We start from the raw sequence: 24,460 nt of genomic DNA, 5'->3' as shown, positions 1-24,460 counted from the left end.
AATAAACATACATTTCAGACATTTTCCAAGGTTTCTCTAGTGTGCAGGTATCATAATATGGAGTCTGGAGAAGGGAGAGTCTTCTGTGGTCAGAGAATGAAGTTCAATGTTCTTCCAATTAACATTCCAAAGAAAGAATCAGATCTACTGCATATATGTACAATGTTGTACAATGCATGTACAAAAAAATAAAAAAGACAATGATAACTTAATTCCTTTTACGTTATAAGCATCCATTTAACCAGTGATTACAGATTGAGTTTCCTGTACTTCTCTGACTGGTGGCCAAATAAAAACAGTAAAACCTTACTCTCTAGTAGAAAATGCTTCTATCTTTACAAAGACTGAGCATGAGAAAATGATGCTCTTGCTGCTACTGTTGCTGCTGCTGCTGCTAAGTCACTTCAGTTGTGTCCGACTCTGTGCAACCTCATAGACGGCAGCCCACCAGCTCCCCCGTCCCTGGGATTCTCCAGGCAAGAACACTGGAGTGGGTTGCCATTTCCTTCTCCAATGCATGAAAGTGAAAAGTGAAAGTGAAGTCGCTCAGTCGTGTCCGACTCCTAGCGACCCCATGGACTGCAGCGTACGAGGCTCCTCCGTCCATGGGATTTTCCAGGCAAGAGTACTGGGGTGGGTTGCCGTTGCCTTCTCCAGTGATGCTCTTAACGACTGACTAATGCACAATTTGCAACTCTCATAGACCACTGAGAGTTTCCTCAGCTTCAGGACAATAAGGGAGCCTTTCTGTCTGTCAGACATTACATTCTGATGAACAGAGGCCTTATATTTTGAAGTAGCTTTGGAAACAGAAAATCTTAAATCAGAGAGCATTTTATCTTTAGTGTAGATGTGATTCACTGTGGCTTCAAATCTCTTATGATGAGTAATTTATTTACCTTAGACTATCTGTCATGTGACATACATACAAGATTCGTGCCTATGCAATATTAATTGTTGATAAAGATAGGCAACATCAATGTCTGAATCATTTAAAACATACTTAAGACATCCAAAACTTAGTTTACTGTAAGACCATGGGCTTCCTTCATGGCTCAGATGATAAAGAATCTGCCTGCAGTGCGGGAGACGTGGGTTCGATCCCTGGGTTGGGAAGATTCCCTGGAGGAGTACATGGCAACCCACTGCAGTATACTTGCCTGGTGAATCCTCATGGACAGAGGAGTCTGGTGGGCTATAGTCCATGGGGTTGCAAAGAATGGGATACGACTGAGCGACTAAGCACAGCACCAGACAGCATAAAAATCTAATTGTCTATTAATTGAATACGATATACTTAGGGTAGATAATCTTAAATATTCATATCATGATATTAGAAATAACCCTTATGGACTATTGTGACATATAACATATCTTGAATTTGTTCTTACTCTTAAACATCTCATGGATGAGTTCAGGGCACTTAGAGTAAATAGTACCAAATGGGATATGAAGTTCATTAAATAATCCACAGGATGGTGATCAATATGAGCCTATAAATCCTGAGATAACTCATCTCTCTGCTGCTTAATACATTTGGATGTCTTAAGTTATCTTAAACCCTCTGTGAGATCTCTAGTTGGCATACATTGTAAGCATGAAATTAGTTTGGCACTTGTCTATAGATAAAGATGAATCATTTGTGAAACATTATCTAGTTACATTTCATGCTCGCACAAAATGAATGACCAGTTTCCTTTCAATTGCTCATTTGGAGTTAAATCTGATTTAGACATGAAGTCCTAAAAACCTGGATAGGCGAAGACTGGCTCATTTTCCTCTTGCCTTCCTTCCAACTTCTACTCTGTCGTGAAAGAGCTGTCATGTAGGCTTAGGCTGAATGCTTATTTGCATGTTCTTGGCAAACTTTCAGATTAGCTGCTACCAAATCTAGCTTTTGAACAGCTCAATCACCAGCATCCAAATGTCTACTGTTTATTAGAGTATTTTTCCTAGGAGAACTGAGAAATGGGCTATCTAGTTATTCTAAGTCTCTTCTTTAGTTTGTCCAAGTAAATGGGTAAAAATGTCAACTCAGATACATCTTTCTAATTTGTCAGTTGTTTGCCATCATGTTTTGTTAAGGTTTCAGACAGATATATGGGCATAAGGTGGTAAGGGATTTAAAAACCAAGTATCCTTCTTAAAAGGCTTCCCTGGTGGCTCAGATGGTAAGGAATCTGTCTCCCAAGCAGTAGACATAAGTTTGATCCCTGGGTTAAAAAGATCCCCTGAGAAGGAAATGGCAACTCACTCCAGTAGTCCTGCCTGGGAAATTCCATGGACAGAGGAGCCTAGTGGGCTGCAGTTCACGGAGTGGCAAAGAGTTGGACATGACTTAGCGACAATAACACATATAATACCTTAAATGTACATGTTTATATATCAACTATGGAACATCTGAATTATTTTCAATTGCTAAATAATAGAGGCTCTTGAAATCATTCATCCTCAAAAAAAAAAAATAATGCTGTGCTCTAAAACAGAAAGAACTTATATGAAGGTCATTATGAAGTAGTCACTATAATCTCAGGCCTTTTATTTTACTGTATAAACATACAACTATCCTTAGATTGAGCAGTGATTTTTATACTTGTAAGCATGTAGAGTTTTCTTCTAGTAATCATGATGCAAGACATTTTTTTTCATGTTGCTACTCTGTGTCCTTAAAAAAAATTAATTTTGTTTGAGATTTTCTGTCTTGCCATATCAAAATTTCTTTTAATAAGAACACTAGTTCCTGAAAGGAAATACTTAAACTTGGTAGTAGATAGTATGCATGCAGTTCATGCAATAAAATGCTTTTTAATTTTTATCCCTTAGATACAATGGTTAAAGTGTTTTATTATATTGTGAATAGAGCCCATATATATGAAACCAATACAAAATTCCAAAAGGAGTATAATGGAAAAAAAGTCAAGTTAAATATGTCTGCTTTGTGTTGATGACAGAAAATGTAATAATATAATAGATATTTCTTTGGCATGCTGGCTTTCAGCATAAAAAGGTAACTTTTAATTAATTATCTTTTATCATATTTGTTTGTTTCCAATTTTTTTCAATTATTTAAGAAATAACTGACATGCATCCTAAGTCACTTCAGTTGTATCCAACTCTTTGCGATGCTATGCACTGTAGCTCGCCAGACTCCTCTGTACATAGGAATCTCCAGACAAGGATACTGGAGAGGGTTGCCATGCCCTCTTCCAGGGGATCTTCCCAACCCAGGGATCGAACCTGCATCTCTTGCATTGGCAGGCAGATTCTTTATCACCAGCACCATCTGGGAAACTCCACATCACTGTATAAGATATACAGCAAGATGATTTATTTACACATATTGTGAAATGATTATCATAATAGCTTTAGTTAATAACCATTATCTTGTATGAATACAATAAAAAGGAAAAAATTTTTTTCACGATAACTATTGGAATCTACTCTCTTAACAACTTTCCTGTATATCAGACGGCAGTGTTAACTATAGTTATCATGTGTTTATTACCTCCCTAGTACCTACATCTCTTATAACTGAAAGTTTGTACCTTTTAATTACTTTCCTCCAAATCCTTCCCTCATCACCTCCTACCTTTGATAACCACCAATCTGATCTCTTTTCCTGAATTTGGTGTTTATCTGTTTGTTTAGGTCCCATATATTAGTGAAACCATACAGCATTTGGCTTTCTCTCTGATTTCTTTAACTTATGAAGAAGTTAACACCTTCAAGGTCCATCCATACTGTCACAGATGGTAGGATTTCCATGCTTTTTTGTGTGGCTGAGTAATATTCCATTATATGTATATTCTGTTATACCCATCAATGGACATTATGCTGGTTCCGTGTCTTGGCTGTTGTGCATAGTACTTCTATGAACATCAGGATGCAGGTATCTTAGAGAGTTAATGTTATTGTCTTCTTTGAATATATTCCCAGAAGTGGAATTGCTAGATCATATGGTATTTTTACTTGTAACTTTTTGAGGCACCTCCATACTGTTTTCCGCAGCGGCTGCACCAATTTACACACCCAGACGGTGCACTAGGCTCTCTCTCCTGCACAGTCAAGGCAGCGTTTGTCGTCTCTTGTCTTTTGGATGACACTCATCCTAACAGGCTTGAGGTGATATCGCATTTTGGTTTTAATTTGCATTTTAACTTCTTTTGAATGTCCACTGTAGTTATGGTGCCAACAGAGATGGTTTAAGTCAATTCCCTAAACAGACTTCAAAATTATTTTATAACCGCTCCATAGGGGGGGAAAAAAAAAGAAAGAAAAGGAAATGACAGGAAATGATTCCAACCTTTCAGAGTCCTGAAGAGGATGGGATCTGAGAGAGGCCCCACTCCTTTGGCATTTCGTGCTTGGATTCGAAAGTAATACACAGTGTCCAGGTTGAGATCCATGATTTGATGAGTAAGCCGATCACCACTGATTGTTTCCATAATCCAGTCATCAATTGGAATGTTCTTGTCCAAGGTGTAAAACAAGATGTAAGCTGCAAAAATAAATGAACACAACTTTGTCTAGTGTACTGACTACATGCGTTACTTGTTTCCAAACATCCATGTTTCCCCAATACAATTTTCAAGGATTATTACATATCCACAAGTATAAAGTGCAGTATCCAGTTTGGCAAGTAATGATTTTTTTTTTTTTTGGTATTACAAAGATTAGAAAAAGAATTACTTTAGTGTACAGAATCTAAAAAATGGAATAAGCTGTTATAAAACTATCTGCCATATTTAAAAATGTGAGGTTTTTGCTGTCTGTAAATCCTGATTATTGGTTTGCTCTAATATTCAAACATGAGGAAAAACTTAAAAGACAGATAACAAGTCTGTCATTTTCACTGTATCCAATAATGAAAATAAGTAATGTTTATTTTGGCTAGTGTTTAAATAATAAAAATACATCGAAAAGTATAAAATGCCCAATATTTTTAAAGTGTCATAAAAATAAATGATCATATTTGATTACTGTAATAACTCGGTGAGGTTGGCAGGGATACTGTTGCTCTCTTTTCATAGATGATAAAGCTGAGCAGAACCCAAGCTAACTGATAAAAGGGCTAGGATAAATCCTCTATTGCCATACTAAAAATCCAACACTCTTTCCCCTAGCCCATCCCACCTAAGCAAAAATAAACAAACAGAAAGAAGAAGTATTTTTGGATTACTGTAGGTTATCTAGTTAATATTTCAAACATTAATAAATTCATCATTTGATAGTATCATTCATCCTCTGTGTTAGGGGATATGTTACTTGAATAACAGTAGCGTTCTCAATGGTGGTAATCTTATATGCACCCAAACAGATCTAGTTATTCCTGTAAACTATTTATACTCTAACATTTTATTTGGCTAATGTTTAAGGTAGCTTTTATTTTAAAGCACTAATTCATCACTTTATATTACCATATATATCAGATAATACTGCAATATAAACTATAAAACAACTCATCGCAGGTGCCTTTGCTACATGAATGTGGTCAGCCGCTATCTCTATTAAAATTCTGCAATGGTATCTGCATTAGATAGGCCATCAACTTTATCTCTAGGTCTGAGCTTATGGATTGAATACATTTCTTCTTACGTAACACTTTTAAAACCAATTGTCTCCGTAGCAGAGGAAGCTCAGCTTGGTGCTCTGTGATGACCTAGAGAGGTGGGATGGGGGTGGTTGGAGGGAGGCTCAAGAGGGAGAGGATATATGTATGCATATAACTGATCCACTCTGTTGTACACCAGAAACTAACAGGACAATGTAAAGCAGTTATACTATGATAAAAAAGAAAGCTCTAAAAAAAAAAAAAAAAAAACAGTTATCCTCCTTTGATTCCCCTAGTCCTTCCTTTTCAGTCCCACTTGTCCCATTTTGACCGGGGACCTTCATACAGTTCCTTCAGAGGTCATGTCAGAAGGTTCTCTAACTCAGATTCATTTCCCTGCCAAAACAAGCATGCACACTTCTTACATCTCAGCACATCCCTTACTCAGGAAGACTGATTTTGATGCTGTGCTCATTCCTACTTCCCTCTCATTCTTCACACCACTTCACCTTCCCTTTCTTTCTTCATCCAATTTCTACCCATCCATCAAGGTCCAGTTTAAGCTACATCTAACATATGAAACCTTCCTCTATAGTGAGCTCTCCTTTCTGTAAACTCTGTAATCCATTCCAATACATAGAAGAATACTTATATGATTTTGTATCATTTTCACTTAATCCTATAGTGATTTACAGAATTACATCTCGGTTTAGGGGATGTGTTCTAGACAGTGAACTGGATACTTCTTCCTTGTGATTCTTTAGGATTAAGCAATGCCACAAATTACCTCTTCTGGAAGTCCATTTCTCTTAAATTCTTGTCAATGCCGATAGCTTGCATCTATTTTAATTTGGCTTCCACTTTTTCTGAGTTTGTTGTTTCTCAAATCTGCCTCATCATAAGTATTACCTGGGGACTAGGTATAAGTTACAAACCACAGAGTTCAAGAAAGGGTATTTCGGTTTAAAATTTTTTTAATTTAAAATTAAAATTAAAACTAACAATGTTGTGTTAGTTTCTGCTGTGTAACAACATAAATCAGTTATATGTAAACATATATCCCTTCACTCCTGAGCCTCCCTCCCACCCCTCCAGGTCATCACAGCACACCGAGCTGAGCTCCCTGTGTGTTATATATGCATCAGGTTCCCACTGGCTATTTTACACGTGGTAGCACATTATGTCAATGCTGTTCTCTTAATTTGTCCCACTGAGCCTCTCCCTGGCTGAGGGCATTTTGATTTGAGAGATTGTAGACAAGTCTTTGATCAACCCCAATTATGCCTGCCTCCTGGTAGTTATACCTTTGTGCAGTCCTTTCTCTCTGAGTTTAGACGGGACCTAAGGCTTGCTTTTAACCAACAGAATAAAGCAAATGTCATGGACTGCTGCTTCCATGATGATGTTACATAAGTTGTAACTTCTGTCTTGCTAGCAGACTCCCTTGTTGGCTTTGATGAAACAGGTTGCCAGATGGAGAAGACCACGTGTCAAGGAACTGAGGCTGGAACTGATCAACAGCCAGTGAGCAACTGAGTCCTGCCAACAACTACATATGCTTAGATGCAAGTGTTTCCCCAGGTAAGCCTCAAGTGAGACATCAGCAGAAGCCAACACCTTGATTACCACTTTGTAAGAGACCTTAAAGCAGATTACCCGGCTAAATTGTGATTGGATTCCGATTGACAGAAACAGTGAGATCGCAAGTGCATGTGCTTTTAAGCTGCTGAATTTGTGGTGATGCTGTTACACAGTGGTGACGAGTATAATAGGTTTCTGGTAACCCCAGGAACCTGCACCCCATCTGACTTCTGTCTTCCAGTATAGTCAGGAATCACTGCTTTAGTTGATCATGTTAATTCAGTAATTTTTGTAATATATTTGTTGAGATGTTGATGCTACAAATATGAATGTCCAAGATGTGGAAAGCTCAGGGGAAGATAAAGGACTTACAAAAAAAAAAAGTCTGCAAAATTTATAAAGGTTATATGACTCCTCCCTCTGGATGGTATTAAAATTGGAAGACTGCAGTTCAAAAGGGATTGTAAAATACCATTGGATAAAGGAGTTGTTTCTGACTCATAGGTGTCCATTCACTGAGAACTCAGCCCCTGTGGTCAACATCAATAAAATCTCCTACTACTCTTTAAGCCAGAGGAGTCTCCATTTTTGTGCCCAAAGAAACCACATCTATTGAAAAGAAGGGCCTGGCACTAGTCATACTTTGCCAGCTCTTATTAAGTGCATATCTTATCTCTTCAAGAGAATAAAAACATTCCTTTAGTTCAGGAGCCATGTCTTATATTACTTCTTATTCTTCAAAAAAACTAATAGTCTCTGGATAATAGGTATTGAAACTCACTTATTAAATAAATCCCCTTAGCCTGTAAGTATTTAAGTTTTAAATTCATGACATTTAATGAAATTGTTCAAGTTTTCATGGGCTCTTGTAAGACCATGACAAACTTCAAAGTTTGGATGGCTGTGCTCCCATCCCATGTTGGCTACAATTATTCCTTATTTTCTCCATCTAGCAAATGAGAATACAATGCTTGCCTTCACTGTAAGTTTTTCTATGTGAAGAGTATTCACTGAAGCATTTTAAAATGACAGTTCCGGGACTTCCCTGGACTTCCTTCCCAGTCCAGTGGTTAGGGTTAGGGTTAGGGTTAAGGCATCACGCTCCCACTGCAGGGGGTGTGGGTTAGATCCCTGGTTGGGGAACTAAGATCCCACATACCACATGGTGTGGCCAAAATAATAATAATAATAAATAAAATGTTTTAAAAAATGACAGTTCTGGCATCACACAAGTAAAGCTAAAAGTGCCACATCAAGTTCTGACCCCAATTTGTGTTTAAGCAATTTTCTTAAACTTATTAAAATAAAAAGAACCATCATTGGTTATAAATTTGAAAACTGAGATGGAGAACATAAACAGACCACATGACTCAGAACTCTAAAATCTGGCCTTAGAGAAACCATAGAATTCCATTTGGTGAATGAGTTTAATGTGCTTTGAGGCTATTGAGTCCACCACTGAAGTCTCACCTTGGAGAGTTCCATATAACCATACAAGTTGGGATGCATTTATAGGTCTGCCGCTACCTTTCTGTATCTATATGTTCATTCCTCTGTATCTAATTTTATGTTTTTTCTGCTTTATTTTTATCTCTTATCCACCACACTGACTGAGAGAGTATTATACTCTACCATAGGTTGCAAAACCTTTTGGGTTTATTAATTTACCTGGGCATTCTCACATGGGAATACCATTTGTCTAAATACATATAAAACATAGCATCATGCATCTTTCATTTTGACTCTACTTATACAAATAGCTGGGCTTCCCAGATGGTGCTAGTGGTTAAAAAAAAAAAAAAAAAGCCTGCCAGTGCAGGAGACATAAGAGACATGGGTTCGATCCCTGGTTCGGGAAGATCCCCTGGAGGAGGGCATGGCAACCCACTCCAGTATTCTTGCCTAGAGAATCCCACAGACAGAGGAGCCTGGCGGGCTACAGTGCTTAGGGCACAAAGAGCTGGACACGACTGAAGTGACTTAGCTCACATGCATGTATATGAATAGGTATTTGTCATTCCAGAAGCAAAGTGTCAGAAAGTATTCACCTCCACCTCTCATCTCTCTTCTGCCCTTTTCCATACTTCCACTCATGGCTGATTCCTTTCCAAGGATCAGGAGGCTGATAAGAACCGGGAAGACCATACAGAACTGGCCCCTCCCAGCAAGGAGCTCAGCCCAAACGGGGCTTCTCATCTTTAAAGAACTGATTCTAATAAATATATGCACATAGAGGTAGATATATTAAAAATGACGACCAATTTCCTATTTTTTTGTGGTCAAAAATTATGGGTTATGGATTCAGGGAGGCCTGACCTCAAGTAATATTGCTAATATTAACTAGCTTTGTTGCAACCTTGAGCAACTTGCTTCATCCAAGGTATGTCTTAATTAACTTATCAGAAAACAAGCTGCTGTGAGATAATGTGCTTTAAAAACTTAAAATATAGGGGTATTTCTATTAAATTATCTTTACATAGTAACTATCTGGTAAATGCTAAAGCTTTTGTTTATTTATATTAAGAAGGCTTAAGAAATACCTTGTTTGGAAGCTGGCACTACAGAGTCAAGTTAAATAATATATTGAATATCAATTTGATGACTGTTCCACTCAACAGATGTTTAGTAATTACCTATTGAGTGTCAAAGATATTGTTACTGGGGAGAAAGAATTGAACAAAATCTGAACCCTGTTCTCCTAGAGTTTTCAGCCTTGTACTATAAGCATTTAGATTTTCTCGCATGATAATATGGAAAGGGGATGGACAGGAAAAGTCAAGATGAGACTAAGTTGCCACCTTCTGCAGTTGGGTGAATGGTGGAAGCTTCTGAAAAGATGCAAGTAAGAGTATTAGACACGTGTGATTCCAGTGTGAGTGTCCAGCTCGGTTCACAATCTCAATGAGCTAACAACCTATTCCAGAATATAACAGTGCATCACTTGGCTGTTTGTGGTGGGTGTTAGACTAAAAAGAGAAGAACGGCAGAAAGAGGGGCTGGGGAGTAGAACGAGTTTCCAGTACGACAGAGAAGTGCAAATGTACAGTATGAGATAGAATGTGTATATATAGAACGCCTTGGATGGAGATACAGATTTCAGAGGCATTAATTGCAAGTTCACTGAAGTCCTGGCTATAGTGTGGATAACTTTTTTCAGAGAAAATAACAAAAGGAATGAAAAGATCTGCGTTCTGGGAAATAGCACTTCTGGAACAAGTGGAAGAAAAGGACTGAGAAATTACAGCCTGGAATTGGGAAGAAAAGTGGTTAGGCAGTTTTACAAAAGTCAAGCGAGAAGAGAATTTCAAGGGAAGGACTGAGACTAGAGTATCAAATCACACAGAAAAAGAGGGTGTAACCTTAGTCATTAGACGGCATTGATAAGGAAACAATTTCTGAAGCTCTCTTCTATCTATATTGGTGTTTGATCTTAATGTTGGATGCTGCATTTATGTAGATCAATGTTTCACAAATGTAATTATATATTAAAATCACACGGGGAGTTTTAAAAACCTTCCATGCTCAATCCCTCCTCAGACAAATTAAGTCATAAATCCGTTGACTGTCACTGATTTGGGCCAGTACTAGTAAGAAGAACAAAGCTTAGTGTAGTAGCTAAGAGTATGAGCCTGAGTTTTATATCCTAGCTCTGCTATTTCTTGGTTATTTGACTTTAGGAGAATTATTTACCCCAGAAGGCCCTTGACTCTTTATTTCAAAACAGAAAAATAGGGAACATATGACTACTTATAATACAAAAGTGCTGAGGAGAATGACAAGCTTATACTAAATGTTTAATTCATTTTGAACCATTTTCTTCTGAAAATATCAGTCTAAATTCCCAAGCTGCCAGCTTATGATCAAGGAACTGAGGCACTGGAATAATCTGGATCTCCCTTTTCAACATTTTTTGTTTCATCTTTTTGAAATATAAATCTATGTATACTTATATACACACATCTATATGGCTCAGTGGTAAAGAAGCTGCCTGCAATGCAGGAGACACAGGAGACATAGGTTTGATCCCTGGGTGGGAAGATCCCCTGGAGGAGGAAACGACAACCCACTCCGCTATCCTTGCTGAAAAGCCCCATGGATCGAGGAGCCTGTCAGGCTGCCATCCGTGGGGTCACTGAGTCAGACAGAACTGACTCATGCGTGTGCACACCCACACACCCACACATGTACGTTCATCATTATCTACACTTACAACTTGATGGTCTGGGTTCTGAGCAGAGTACATTAATGAACACCTGCTCTAGAATGAATTGCAACTGGGAAGAATAATCACTGAATTATTTCAGTGCTGACAGGGTATCAGGGACTGTTCTCAGTCCTTTATGATAACAATTCTATAAAAGGAGTCCTAAAGTGAGACTCAGGCAGATGAAATAACTTGCTCAGGCATCTCCATCAGAAGGCTGGGTTCTTAACCATCCTGTTCTGCTGTGGGCATAGAGGGATTTGGGAAAACAAAGAAATATGGAAGCAGGACAGGAGTATATTCCTCCACACAGGTAGACATGTGCCCCGACACACTGGAAGAGAACTCACATCTTCCTTTGGACTTTCACAAGAAACTGAGTGCAGAAGATCTGGGCCCTCAGTCTAAAGAGCTGGTGCTTTAAATGTCTTATCATACTATTTTTTGGAATTGATTTGAATGAAAGTATCAAAACATGCATGGAACGGAAGTTGTTTTAAGTGTTATTTAAAGTTGTTTTAAAGGTTCTTAGTGTTTGCTGCCTGTTGAATAGAGTCAAAATAACTTAGACTGATAATTATAAACTGACTTTAACAAATAAACTATTCTTTAGAGGGGAAAATTAGTTCTTTTCATACTTAAACTATGCAATTGTGAAAGAATAGATTTTTAGTAATGAGAATTACTGAACATACACTTCTAAATAAAATATGTGGACACAGTTTCTTATACATGCACTGTGACATTAGCACACAAAATCTTATCGCTCAGATTAATTTACATTTCTTAATATGGGGCCGACTTCCATTTTTTGTTCCAACTGAAAAGCAAAATTAAGCTTTTTTTTTCAGAGTTGAAAACACATTCTATTTTTTGCATAGACCATTTGGTGAGATTTATTTAAATAGAGTGAAGAACTGGGTAATATATGACTTATTTTATCCTTTACCCCAAAGTATATTTTTTTCTATTAGAACTTATTTTTATTCAGACAATTCCTATTCTGGACTGTTTTCTTCTTAAAATTACTATCTGTTGACTTACCATATGCTTATAAACAACTGTTAATAACATAATGGAAGCCATCATGTAAACAAATCAGAATCTCAAAAAGTACTGAGATAGAACCAATGAAGAGAGTGGAGAAACCTAACACTGAGTGGAGAAAAACAAAAAATTAGAATGAGCCAGCCTCAGTTTTAGAAGGTCTGGCAGAGTGACAACTGAGTATATCATATGCTGGGAAGATTTCATGTCCCTCTTTTTTTTCTCCCCCCATATTTGTCAGCTCAAATTAAAATTCTGTTTGCTATTGTAGGAAGAGCAATGTCTTAGAGAAAACAAGTCTTCAGCTTAAATTTAAAACACATTTGGAATTTTCACATTACCTTTTCATTTTGTAAAATTCAAAAAGTAACTCACATCAAGTAAGTGTGCCATCTGAACTGTCATTCCCATGCTTATCTCTGTATCAGAGAACGGCTGAATTGCTTTGTTAATTTACAAGATCCGCTTTTGGTATGCAAAAATGAAGAAACAGGAGTGACTCTTACATGTGCCTAACCCAATGGTTCAAGTTAGACTATAATGTGCGCATTTTTCGTTATACAATATTTTTCATAATAATTATATGCTATGGAGACATCTATTAAAAGCCTAAAGTGATCATTTACATGCAAAATCTCTGATAGAACTCCATTATATTTTTCATACTAAATTAACATTACAAGCTTCTAATGGATGCTTTAATTAGGCATCGATGTTATCCGTAATATTTGGCAAAATAAAATCTGTCACTGTGAAATATTCATTAAGTTCAATTTCCATCCATCAATATCAAGTGTTTTCTGAACCTTATGATTTAAGTAAGAAGCTAAGAGCTAAGTGAGAAACTAAAAACCCTCAGACAAGCCTCCTTCCTATGTTTCCTAGGAAAATACATGGTCATTAAGTGTCTTTTGTGTTTTATAATTGCCCAACAACTGGCTTATTTTTAGTCATTTAGGCTCAAAGGAGTTCTGTCAGGAGGTTATCCTAATGCTGCCCAGAATGAAACACAGAAGGTCTACACTAATTGGAATACACATCTTTCAGGAAGCAACACAAAGGAAATGTGCTGGGGTGTGTATTTGTAGGCTCCATTAGAAGAATTCCAAGGTCAGCAGCGGTTAAGAGGAGACAATCAGAGAGGGTCAAGAGTCAACTGAGATGCTGGGACAGAAACCTAATACATAAGAGGTTTGAGTGGCGTGCTGGAGGTAAGCCACGGCAGGCCATGCGGAGCAGCACAGGAAATAAAGCTGAGATGCCTACCAGTAATCTTCCCATTGGCTTCCAAGGGAGGCTGCCAGCTCACGATGACAGCGCGAGGCTTCCCTTCTCGAGTAATGACTGTCAAATCCTTAGGAGCAGAGGTCGGGGCTGTGAGATGAAACAGAAACATGGTCTTGTCATTGGATGTGAAAGAAAACAGACATTTATGGGGCTTCTAATCATGATGCTGACACGCAGGATCTATCATGCCATACATCATGCTTATTTTACCATGGATGATTTAAGTATCTGAATTAACAAAAGACACAGAAATTAATATTTTTCCAAGAAGTTAACTGCCTTTCAAAGGTGAGCATATAGAGAGGAAAACGGAATATGTATGACTCTAGAGAAAAGTATAATTGGCATTTTAAAATGAGCAATTCACTAAAATTCAAGAACCATTATAAAAGTTAGCAACATCAATGGCTACATGTCTCTGAGAAACAAAAATTCTGTTACAATTGCAGGATTTGTAAATGAAAGTTCACCTAATACTATTTTTCCTTAAAAAATGAATTTAAATGCAGGTCACAACATCTTGCTTAGGTAACATCTAGTTATTTTCCAACAAGAAGGAAAAGAAATATTTGAAAATAGAGGAGACAAGGAATCTATGAGGGTCTGAGTATCAACCTGCATGTGTGTGCTCAGTCACTTAATCATGTCTGACTCTTGGCAACCCCGTGGACTATAGCCCACCAGGCTCCTTTGTCCATGGGATTTCCCAGGCAAGAATACCGGAGTGGGTTGCCATTCCCTTTTTCAGGAGATCTTCCTTTCCCAGGGATCGAACCTGCCTCTCTTGCATCTCCTGCCTTGGCAGAAGGATCAAACTGGTAGGAAGTAAAGATGTCAAGAAACCCTGTCTTGCTTAGAGCTACTCTTCCCAATGTTGTTTGAGGGGAGCAGAAATCACCACCCCCAAATATTTTGCCTCTTTGGAATAAGAATTATCTTAAGTTGATTATTTTTTTTTTAAAAAAAAAGCAGACAGAGGAAAAGTTCTGAAAACCAAGTAAAGTTACCCTGTCATAAAAGAGAAATTTATGTTTTATAAGGTATCCCCCTTTATGTGCCATGGGCTTCCCTGGTGCTCAGACGATAAAGAATCTGTCTGCAATGTGAGACCCAGGTTCGATCGCTGGGGGGAAAGATCCCCTGGAGAAGAGCATGGCAACCCACTGTAGTATTCTTGCCTGGAGATTTCCACTGACAGAGGAGCCCGGGGCTACAGTCCATGGGGTCGCAAAGAGTTGGACATGACTGAGCGACTACCATTTTATTTCCCTCTTTGTACCAGTAAGCGGAGGATGACAAGGAGACAGAGACTTCAGTGTACATGATGACCACGCCCTCGATTATTGCAATTTGTCTGAAAAATTCCTGTTACTGGCTCCCTAACCCCTCAGCATCTTTGTCTTTAGCTGGAGACAGTATTGAAGATGGTGGCCATTTGAGGGGATTACTGTTTTCTTGGATATCTTCCATGTACACAAATCTATACTTATTATCAGACATCTGTTTTCTTCCTGTTCCTCTGTCTCTTATTACAGGGACTCTCAGCCAAAAGCCTGGAAGGATAAAAAGACTTTTCTTCCCCTGTGTGTTGCTCATCAAAAGTTTAAATATACTTCAAAGGCAACAGCAAACTGGCCAACCTCATCTAGTATCTTTCAGACTCCCTTTGACCTGCTTTCTCCCTGGTTACGCTTGAAATGCAGTTCCTTTTCCTTCCAGGTAACTCGCAGTGCCCCAGTCTACTGTCCATCGTCTTTTCCAGTTACCCTAGATGTGACGTAGGCAGCTGAGGAATGTATCTAACTTCCACACTGGGGTTCAGAGCAATTTCCTGATCTCTGCACAGGAGTGCTTCTGTATTACATTCACCTGCTGCTGCTGCTGCTAAGTCGCTTCAGTCATGTCCGACTCTGTGCGACCCCATAGACAGCAGCCCACTAGGCTCCTCTGTCCCTGGGATTCTCCAGGCAAGAACACTGGAGTGGGTTGCCATTTCCTTCTCCAATGCATGAAAGTGAAAAGTGAAAGGGAAGTCGCTCAGTCGTGCCCGACTCTTGGTGACCCCATGGACTGCAGCCTACCAGGCCCCTCCGTCCATGGGATTTTCCAGGCAAGAGTACTAGAGTGGGGTGCCATTACATTCACCTACTGTGTATTACAAATTGGTCCTAATTCTGAATGCGTCTCCACACTTGCAATTCTCTTTGGCTTCTCTATTGACTGTATAGTACAGAATTTGAGCATTACTGACACTCTCTTTCCAGCTTCTCTTACTAAAAGAATTCCAGACAGGGGACACCAAACATTCCCATCTATTGTACCATTTTATTTCCAATACCCCGATTCTCAAAGCCACTATTTAGTTAGTTAAGTCGCTCAGTCGTGTCTGACTCTTTGCGACCCCGTGGACTGTAGCCCACCAGGCTCCTCCATCCATGGGATTCTCCAGGCAAGAATACTGGAGTGGGTTGCCATTTCCTTCTCCACTCAAAGCCACTAAGATTGTAAATTAACCAGAGCTGTACTAACGGTAATATCCTGACAAAGTACTCACTATACTTAAAGTTTGTTTCTTTTTTTTTCTTGGAAAAAGGCAGAGGAGAAGAAAGAAGGACAAGGAAGAGAAGATCTTTGAGTAAAAGTGAAGTGAAAGTTGCTCAGTGGTGTCCGACTCTTTGCACCCCCATGGACAATACACTCCATGGAATTCTCCAGGCCCAAATACTGGAGTGGGTAGCCTTTGCCTTCTCCAGAGGATCTTCCTGACCCTGGATTCAAACCAGGGTCTCCTGCATTGCAGGTGGATTCTTTACCAGCTGTGCCACAGGGGAAGCCCATATTAAACATAGTGTCATATATATCTTTTAATGGAAAGAAAAATTCTTGCAAAAAAAAAAAAAAAAAGATTTGTAATAGTGAAACACTGAATAGGCAATGCCACCTTAGGGAAGGCTTAGTCACATAAAGTGATCATTCAAGATATTTTCTAAGCCACAGATGGAAAGGTATTTGTTGTCTACTTGATCAGTTGTGTCTGACTGTTTTGCAACTGTGTGGTCTATAGTCCACCAGGCTCCTCTGTCCATGGGATTTCCCAGGCAAGAATATTAGAGTCAGTTGCCATTTCTTTCTCCAGGAGGGTCTTCCTGACCTAGGGATCAAACTCATGTCTCCTGCATTGGCAGGCAGATTCTTTATTGCTGAGCCACAGGGAAGCCCAGGAAGGTAATAGATAACCAAAAATTAGAGTATTATACCAAACATGTGACCAAAGTATTAGATATTCAGCTTCAGCATCAGTCCTTCCAACGAATATTCAGGACTGGTTTCCTTTAGGATTGACTGGTTTGATCTCCTTGCTGCTCAATGGACTCTCAAGAATCTTCTCCAACACCACAGTTCAAAAGCATCAATTCTTCAGTGCTCAGCTTTCTTTATGGTCCAACTCTCACATTCATACATGACTATAGGAAAAACCACAGCTTTGACTAGACGGACCTTTGTCAGCAAAGTAATGTCTCTGCTTTTTAATATGCTGTCTAGGTTTGTCATCGCTTTCCTTCCAAGGAGCAAGTGTGTTTTAATTTTGTGGCTGCAGTCACCATCTGATGCTGGGAAAGACTGAACGCAGGAGGAGAAGGGGATGACAGAGGATGAGATGGTTGGATGGCATCACTGACTTGATGGACATGAGTTAGAACAAGCTCTGGGAGTTGGTGATGGACAGGGAAGCCTGGCGTGATGCAGTCCATGGGGTCACAAAGAGTCAAACATGATTGAGTGACTGAACTGAAACCAAATATCATAAGACATTTTCCAATTTTGGAATTAATTAAAACACTTGTTTTTCTAACTAACTTGTTTTTTCTTAACTGTTAAAATTAAAATTGATGCTTATTTAGAAAACAAGTGGTGATGATTAGATTGCTTCACTGAATCTAGGTTGACATTCAAAAAATATAAAATGACTCCAGCTAAAACTAGCAAAATAATACACTGAAGAGCTGCTTATTAAAAAAAACCAAAAACCTAACGACTAATCTATTTCAGGTGCTGAGAAATGTTTTCTTTTTCCTCAAGCCATGTGACTAGATTCTGGTATTAGAATCAACGCCTCAGATGTTTACAATTATCATATGAACTGTACATTGTTCCCTCATACTTATTTAAAGCTAAGAAATGTATGTAAGTTTATTTGGCTGCACTGGGTTTTAGCTGCGGCTGGCAGGATCTTCAGCGCGTCAAGTGGGATCTTTCGTTGTGGTGCAGGAATTCTCTGCAGGGGGTGAGGGGCAGCAGGCTCAGTAGTTGGGGCTTATGGGCTTAGCTGGTCCCGGCATGGAGGACCTTAGTTCCCGACCACTAAGGGAACAGCCACCCCCTGCATTGTAAGGTGGATTCTTAACCACTTAAAAAGAAGGAGTAGCAATGTCCTCATTCATTTTTCCCCATCAAGAACATAAACGCACATCAACATCTTGGGCATTTGTGTTTGGACTGCTCAGATGCTACCCTCTCCTCCTTCATTTAGAGAAACAGGTGGTTTTTTCCTTTGGGGGGCAAGGTCTCCTCTCTGTCACGTGAGCTGGGAGCAACATCAAATAGGAATTTCCTCGCCTCCACCTCACTCTCTGTAGCTGCGTGATTCTCTCTTCTGGGAAACTGAATGCTGATAGAAGAAAGGAGAGCACATGGAGTCACACCACCGCAACTGTAGCACCTTGCAGGGAGAGTGCAACAGTTCCTCATCTCTAATGCCCGGGGACATGCTACTTCTGCCCCTTGCCAAGGCATCATTATTTAAGCTATCCTTCCAATTATTTTTATTTTACCTAAATTAACTAGAGTAGAATTAAGGATTTATCACTGGGACAGAATGCATGTTTCATTTCAAGAATTTGTCAGCTGCCATTATCCTTATTATGAGCAATTTCAGCACAAGTGCATCATATGTGGCCCCATAGAGTCTTCGCATTATTACAGAATTAGAAGCAAACTCCAGAGTTATTTCATTCACTTCATTTTCTTCTCACGGTTTTAAAACGTACAGACACTTGCGAATTACTTCTCGCTTCTCATCATCACCCAAAAATCTTATCCATAGGCTATTTACACCTTTGTCCAGATCATTATCTGTTTTGACAATCACCCTTTCTACCAGTCACATTTCTAAAAGTTAATATCTTTCTGTCAGCTATGGGTCTCAACACTGATGTCCTTACAAGGCTAGGCAGTTCAGGAGAAATCAATAGGGTTCATTTATTAAGTCAGATGTTGTGCGTTTATGTTTATGATGGGGAAAAATGAATAAGGAAATTACTACTCCTTTTCTTTCACCCAGGGAGGACCAAATACCTTACTGGTTTACATTTAACTCCTTTCATCTCCTTTTAGGTTAAAAGAAAGAGCATGACTTTTATTCATCCCATAATGTATAACTCTCCCTAAGAAGTTAAGAACACTGGCATCCTGGGCATATTTCTAGGAGAACGATTTTATATACGTAAACACGTAAAGTAGAAGAAAGTGTTGAAATTAAACAACTAGAAAAAACTTCTTGCAGAAAGAAGTGCCCTCAGAATTGTAAAAATATTCCCAGTGAACTCAGAGTTAAGGTAGTAATCTGAAATTAAAATTAGAACTGCCATGCTATAGGACAAATTCAAAAGGAAAAAGAAATTCAACTTATTCAGATAAAAGTTTTACTGCCATACATTTTAGAATTTAGAAATGTGTGGTATAGTTTATCCCCAAATATGATGTAATACCATGAAAGCTATTAAAATGTATGTTAAATCCTATTTCCTTCAGATGTCGGATCTCTGTGAGCTATAAATGCAAAGTGCACTGCATGTCTGCTAAGGTTACAAACTCAACATTTATGACCCACAGCAAATGTGACTGGAAAAATTTACAGTGAATTGCATTCACTCTCGATTTGAACTATTGCAAAATGCATGAAAGTTTTCCATTGTGTTGCCTTATTTCCAAACAGTGAACATGACTCCCTAGAAATTTCTTCCCAGTCAACTGTGTGTGTGTGTGTGTATGTGTATGTGTGTGTGTGTGTGTGTGTGTGTGTGTTAGTTGCTCAGTCATGTCGATTCTTTGCAGCCTCATGGACTGTAGCCCACCAGCCTCCTCTGTCCATGGAATTCTCCAGGCAAGAATACTGGAATGTGTAGCCATTCCCTTCTCTAGGGGATCTTCCTGACCCAGGGATCTCCTGAATTACAGGCAGATTCTTTTACTTCTGAGCCACCAGGGAAGCCCATGAGATAAGCACCCATGAGCCTACAGCTGTAATGCGATTCTTCATTTTGCATCTAATTTTTTTCCAAAAAAGTAAACATCTACAATGTCTATTGATCAAAGACACACATCCATTGGACAGAGTAAAATGCCTTTACTTCAATGTATTGAACAGCAGATTTATATTCAGAAATCCTCAATTAATGTACAAATTAAAACCAGATTACTTATTCCCCTGGGGACTCATTTTCTCCTTATTTAGAGTTGGAAGAATAGTATTTGATATAAAAGTACTATGAATGATTTTATGCATGATTAAGTGTAATGGAGACATCATAGTGCACACACGTTCCAGATTCCTCGGAACCGAGAAAATACCAGCGGCAAATACGTAGCGGAAAACTTTCCTTACATACCTGCCTCATACGTGGTGGCGTGTGCGGTCATGCTCCAGGTGCTGGACCTTCTGTTTTTCGTGACCATGACTGAGAACTCGTACATTGTGTTTGGTTTGAGGCCCGTTGCTGTGTAACTCAGAGACGTTGTGTCTTCTGACTACACAAGTGGGAAATAAGAAAAGAGATAAAAAAATGAACTCTCTCAGCTTGGTAAATCAAGACACAAAGGAAGACTATCCAAAGCAACAAAAAGGAATTTATTTCCAAACAGCAGAAGACCCAGGACAAAGCACTGACTTTATTTCCTTTCTGTCCCAGTTCACACTGGCTGATTGTACATCTAAAACATAATCGATAAAATCAGGTGTTATGTTGTTCAAAGGGGCAGATAGCTGATAAATTTTCCCAAGTGAGGCAATAACCACAGAGACAGGACCAATTCCACTTCCTTCTGTCAGTTCCATTTGTAAGGTTATCTGCACTGACTTGAACTTCAATTTATTTCTAATAATTGAAAACTTTTTTTTCAGAGGCTTTAATGTTTTATATATTTCACATAAATTATTATGGTTATTTTCCATAGGTAATAAAATGAATTTTTAGAGATCTAATGCTTATTATTTTTTTTAAAACAAGGCTTATGATGCAGACTTCTACGGATGCAGGATCTAGATAGCCATTATAAAGAAAATGGACAGCAGCAATATTGCGTCATGCGTTCATCTTTCCTTATGAACAGATCACATTAAACACAGACTGAAGTACAGTCACTGGAGCAGTTAATCAGGAAGAGAACAATAAATCAGATAAAATTTAAATGATTACGTGTTAATATTTTTCATCCTCTGAATACATTATTTTTCTTTTAAACAACAGGTTAAGGATATTTTAGTAGAAAGTAAATTAGCTGTCTCTATTGCTTACTCAATAGACCAAAATTGTAATAATGAAACAGGTTAATCTCCCAGGTTAATGTATATTTTCCATATGATGAGGCAAATTTAAAACTACTTATGCCTCTTATACATTTCAATTTATGATTGCTATTTAGTCCTTAATCTTCTTCCAAGGTTAAACAGTTACTTTTAAGTTTACTACATTTGTTGTATTTCTATGTCTAGAAAAATCAAGGAAAACATTTTGTCTCCACCTATGTCATAACTATCTCCTCCCTAGCTACTCCAGTATATCTTTCTTATTTTACTATGAATCCTTCTTAGACTATAGCTCTGAAAATCCTACATTTCATTATAAAACCAAATAAATATTTAACTGTACTAATAAATTTTGATGATGTGCCCATCCATCCTATTAAAGTGATGACCTCATAAACATTTATCAGAAGCTCCTCTTAAAAAAAAGTCATCAAAATGTGAGCCCTTAATAAATGCAAAAATAATTTATAGACTCAGAAGGATGGAACCCTATAAAAAAAAAAAACATGAAATGGGCAGCTAGTATCTGATGTACTTATATATAACTTCCAATCTTGCCTTCCTTCCCTGTCATGATACCACTAAGTCTTAGAAAGATGGGGAGAAATGGGGCAATGAGATACAGTTTGGCTAGGAGGGAAGGACACACTTTAATAAAACTTGTCTCTTTGAACATAGACACAACTGGCCTTTGGGAGACAACCAAGCAGCACTGCCCTTGCTTGTGTTCCTAAATGACACACCTGCATCGTTTAAGTACCATGAATTCCCTGAATTTTCTCAGGAATGTTATGGAAGGTAACTGCTCATCAGAAATCATTAGCCTGGAAGTACTCTGGGAAGTCATGGCTGTGTGTGTGTGTGTGTCCATGAGATAGACAGAGCACAGAATATATAGGTACTACCTCTCTGAGCCTCGGTTTCCTCATTTATAACACAGAAATAACCGTAGCACTGACCCTACAGTACTAATTAAAGTGCGAAAGTAAAACATGTTATCTGGCTCAGAGTAGGTACTAAATAAATGCTAGCTACACTATTTTATGCATTGCCTAGTGTGAAATATAAGTACTGCATATGTCATATATATACACATACATACATATATATATATATGGAATTTTATGTGCATGACAAATTCTCCATTGAGCTATAAGAATTTTGAGGACACTGGATCTTGCTTAACTTCGTATCTCCTGTAATACCCACGCTCTAATCGGTAGTCAGTGAATGCATTTTGAAAGGAATTTTATGTAAAATATCAAGTGAGCAATCACTTTAGTAGAAAATAAATTATATAAAAAGTTCTCTATTTGATAAGGAAAGTCAATATAAAATTTTGGGCAATCAAAATATGAATGTCTGGCCTGACATGGGACTAACTGAAGTAGAAAGTATTCCTGTGGGGAGTGGTCTGGATAAAGCCATCAGGTCATCTGAGGCTCTAGTTTGATGGGGAATTCTGTCAAGTTGTACAACCTACCCATAAAGATCTCTACATACATACACAGCTGTAAAGAATCTTACTTATTCTTTTTATAGTAGGTGTCAACACCCCAGTCACATAGATGAGAAAAATGAGATTGAGCGAATTAAATGACAGGACAGGACACGGCAAAGCCAGCTTGTAAGCCCTGGTCATTTGCCTCTAGGAATGTATTTGGTCATGTATGAATGTGAGAGTTGGACTGTGAAGAAGGCTGAGCGCCAAGGAATTGATGCTTTTGAACTGTGGTGTTGGAGAAGCCTCTTGAGAGTCCCTTGGACTGCAAGGAGATCCAACCAGTCCATTCTGAAGGAGATCAGTCCTGGGATTTCTTTGGAAGGAGTGATGCTAAAGCTGAAACTCCAATACTTTGGCCACCTCATGCGAAGAGTTGACTCATTGGAAAAGACTCTGATGCTGGGAGGGATTGGGGGCAGGAGGAGAAGGGGACGACAGGGGATGAGATGGCTGGATGGCATCACTGACTCAGTGGACGTGAGTCTGGGTGAACTCCGGGAGTTGGTGATGGACAGGGAGGCCTGGCGTGCTGCGATTCATGGGGTCGCAAAGAGTCGGACACGACTGAGTGACTGATCTGATCTGATCTGATGTATTTGCCCCCGTTTATACTGTGCACTCTCTGCCCAGCTTATATAGTGGGGAGTGAGATGAAGTAAGAGATGATAGAGGGTGTGCATTCTCTTCCCAGCTTATAAAGCTATAGTGGGGAGTGAGATGAAGCAACAGACCATAGTGGGTGTGAAAAGTTCAAAATGCAAAACCAAAGCATTCTATTCCCATTCTTTATAAAATTTAAATGTGTCGTATGCCCATTCTGGATTGACCAGATACGGTCTGTATTTATCCTTGCTCTCCAGCTTAACTAACTCTCCCCCTCTAACCCTTCTTCTCAGGATGTGGGTGCAGAGTGTGTATGTGTGAGAAAGGTGATGAAATGTTAGTACTTAAAAGCTTTATTAGGTCAAGAAGGTGATGAGGAGAGAAAAAGTAACAATATTATTTTTATTCTCATACCTCAACCCATAAGTGAACTCAATCTCTCCTTACAGATGATTTTTGGTTGGCTCTCTTCTGTAGGCATTCTTAGCGAAACTCAATAATTCTGTCTGTTCTATTAACAATTCAACTAAAAAAAAAATACTGCTTTTGGAAATTTTGGAGCGCCAATCATTCTGCAGAGATCATTGTCCCTTAGAACATTTCACACACCGGCAAGGTACCCCGTGGCCATTCTGTGAAATGAATGTACAGCAGCACGGGCATAAAATTTTTAAAGTAGTCCTTTAAAATAAACTTAGAATTGGGTAATTGGCATATAAAGAGATTTTTTAAAAAGTGTTCTCTTATGTCTCATTTATTGTTTTATCTGATAATGTTATCTTTATTTATGGTTCTGCTGTGTCTTAAATCTGATACCGTAAGAAGATGGATAGGATGCTTATTCCGATGATACTACTTGGACTAAGCTGGAGAGTTCCTCCAAGTACCTGACCTCGCAGGGAGGCTGAACCAAAGGAAACTGCTTTCCAATTGGTTTCAACAAAAAACAGATTTACTATGAAATGTGAATTTTACGCCCTTTAAAGGCTGAATGAAACTAGAAGCAGAACTAGCATGACTACCGGAAAAAAAGAGGCAGACTGACAAAATTATTGGTGGATTTTGCTTTAACTCCAGGGTCTTAAAAGTCAGAAATTT

At 38.6% G+C, this 24,460-nt stretch overlaps 1 protein-coding gene across 2 annotated transcripts in view; it reads right to left on the bottom strand.

The window, feature by feature from the left end:
* Positions 1-24,460, bottom strand: part of DCC (DCC netrin 1 receptor) — a 1,296,534-nt gene that overhangs the window by 137,622 nt on the left and 1,134,452 nt on the right. For both annotated transcript variants that reach the window (XM_059881088.1, XM_059881089.1), the window contains exons 18-20: positions 20,339-20,477; positions 13,650-13,757; positions 4,304-4,498 (exon numbers count right to left, since the gene is read on the bottom strand). In XM_059881088.1, coding sequence (XP_059737071.1) covers positions 4,304-4,498; positions 13,650-13,757; positions 20,339-20,477 — 442 coding nt within the window. The remainder of the gene's footprint in view (positions 1-4,303; positions 4,499-13,649; positions 13,758-20,338; positions 20,478-24,460) is intronic.

The sequence above is a fragment of the Bos taurus genome, chromosome 24 (assembly GCF_002263795.3).
Source record: "Bos taurus isolate L1 Dominette 01449 registration number 42190680 breed Hereford chromosome 24, ARS-UCD2.0, whole genome shotgun sequence".
In the NCBI taxonomy this organism is placed as follows: Eukaryota; Metazoa; Chordata; class Mammalia; order Artiodactyla; family Bovidae; genus Bos; species Bos taurus.
The sequence above is the reverse complement of the archived record's forward strand: the minus strand, read 5'-3'. Positions and strand labels throughout refer to the sequence as shown.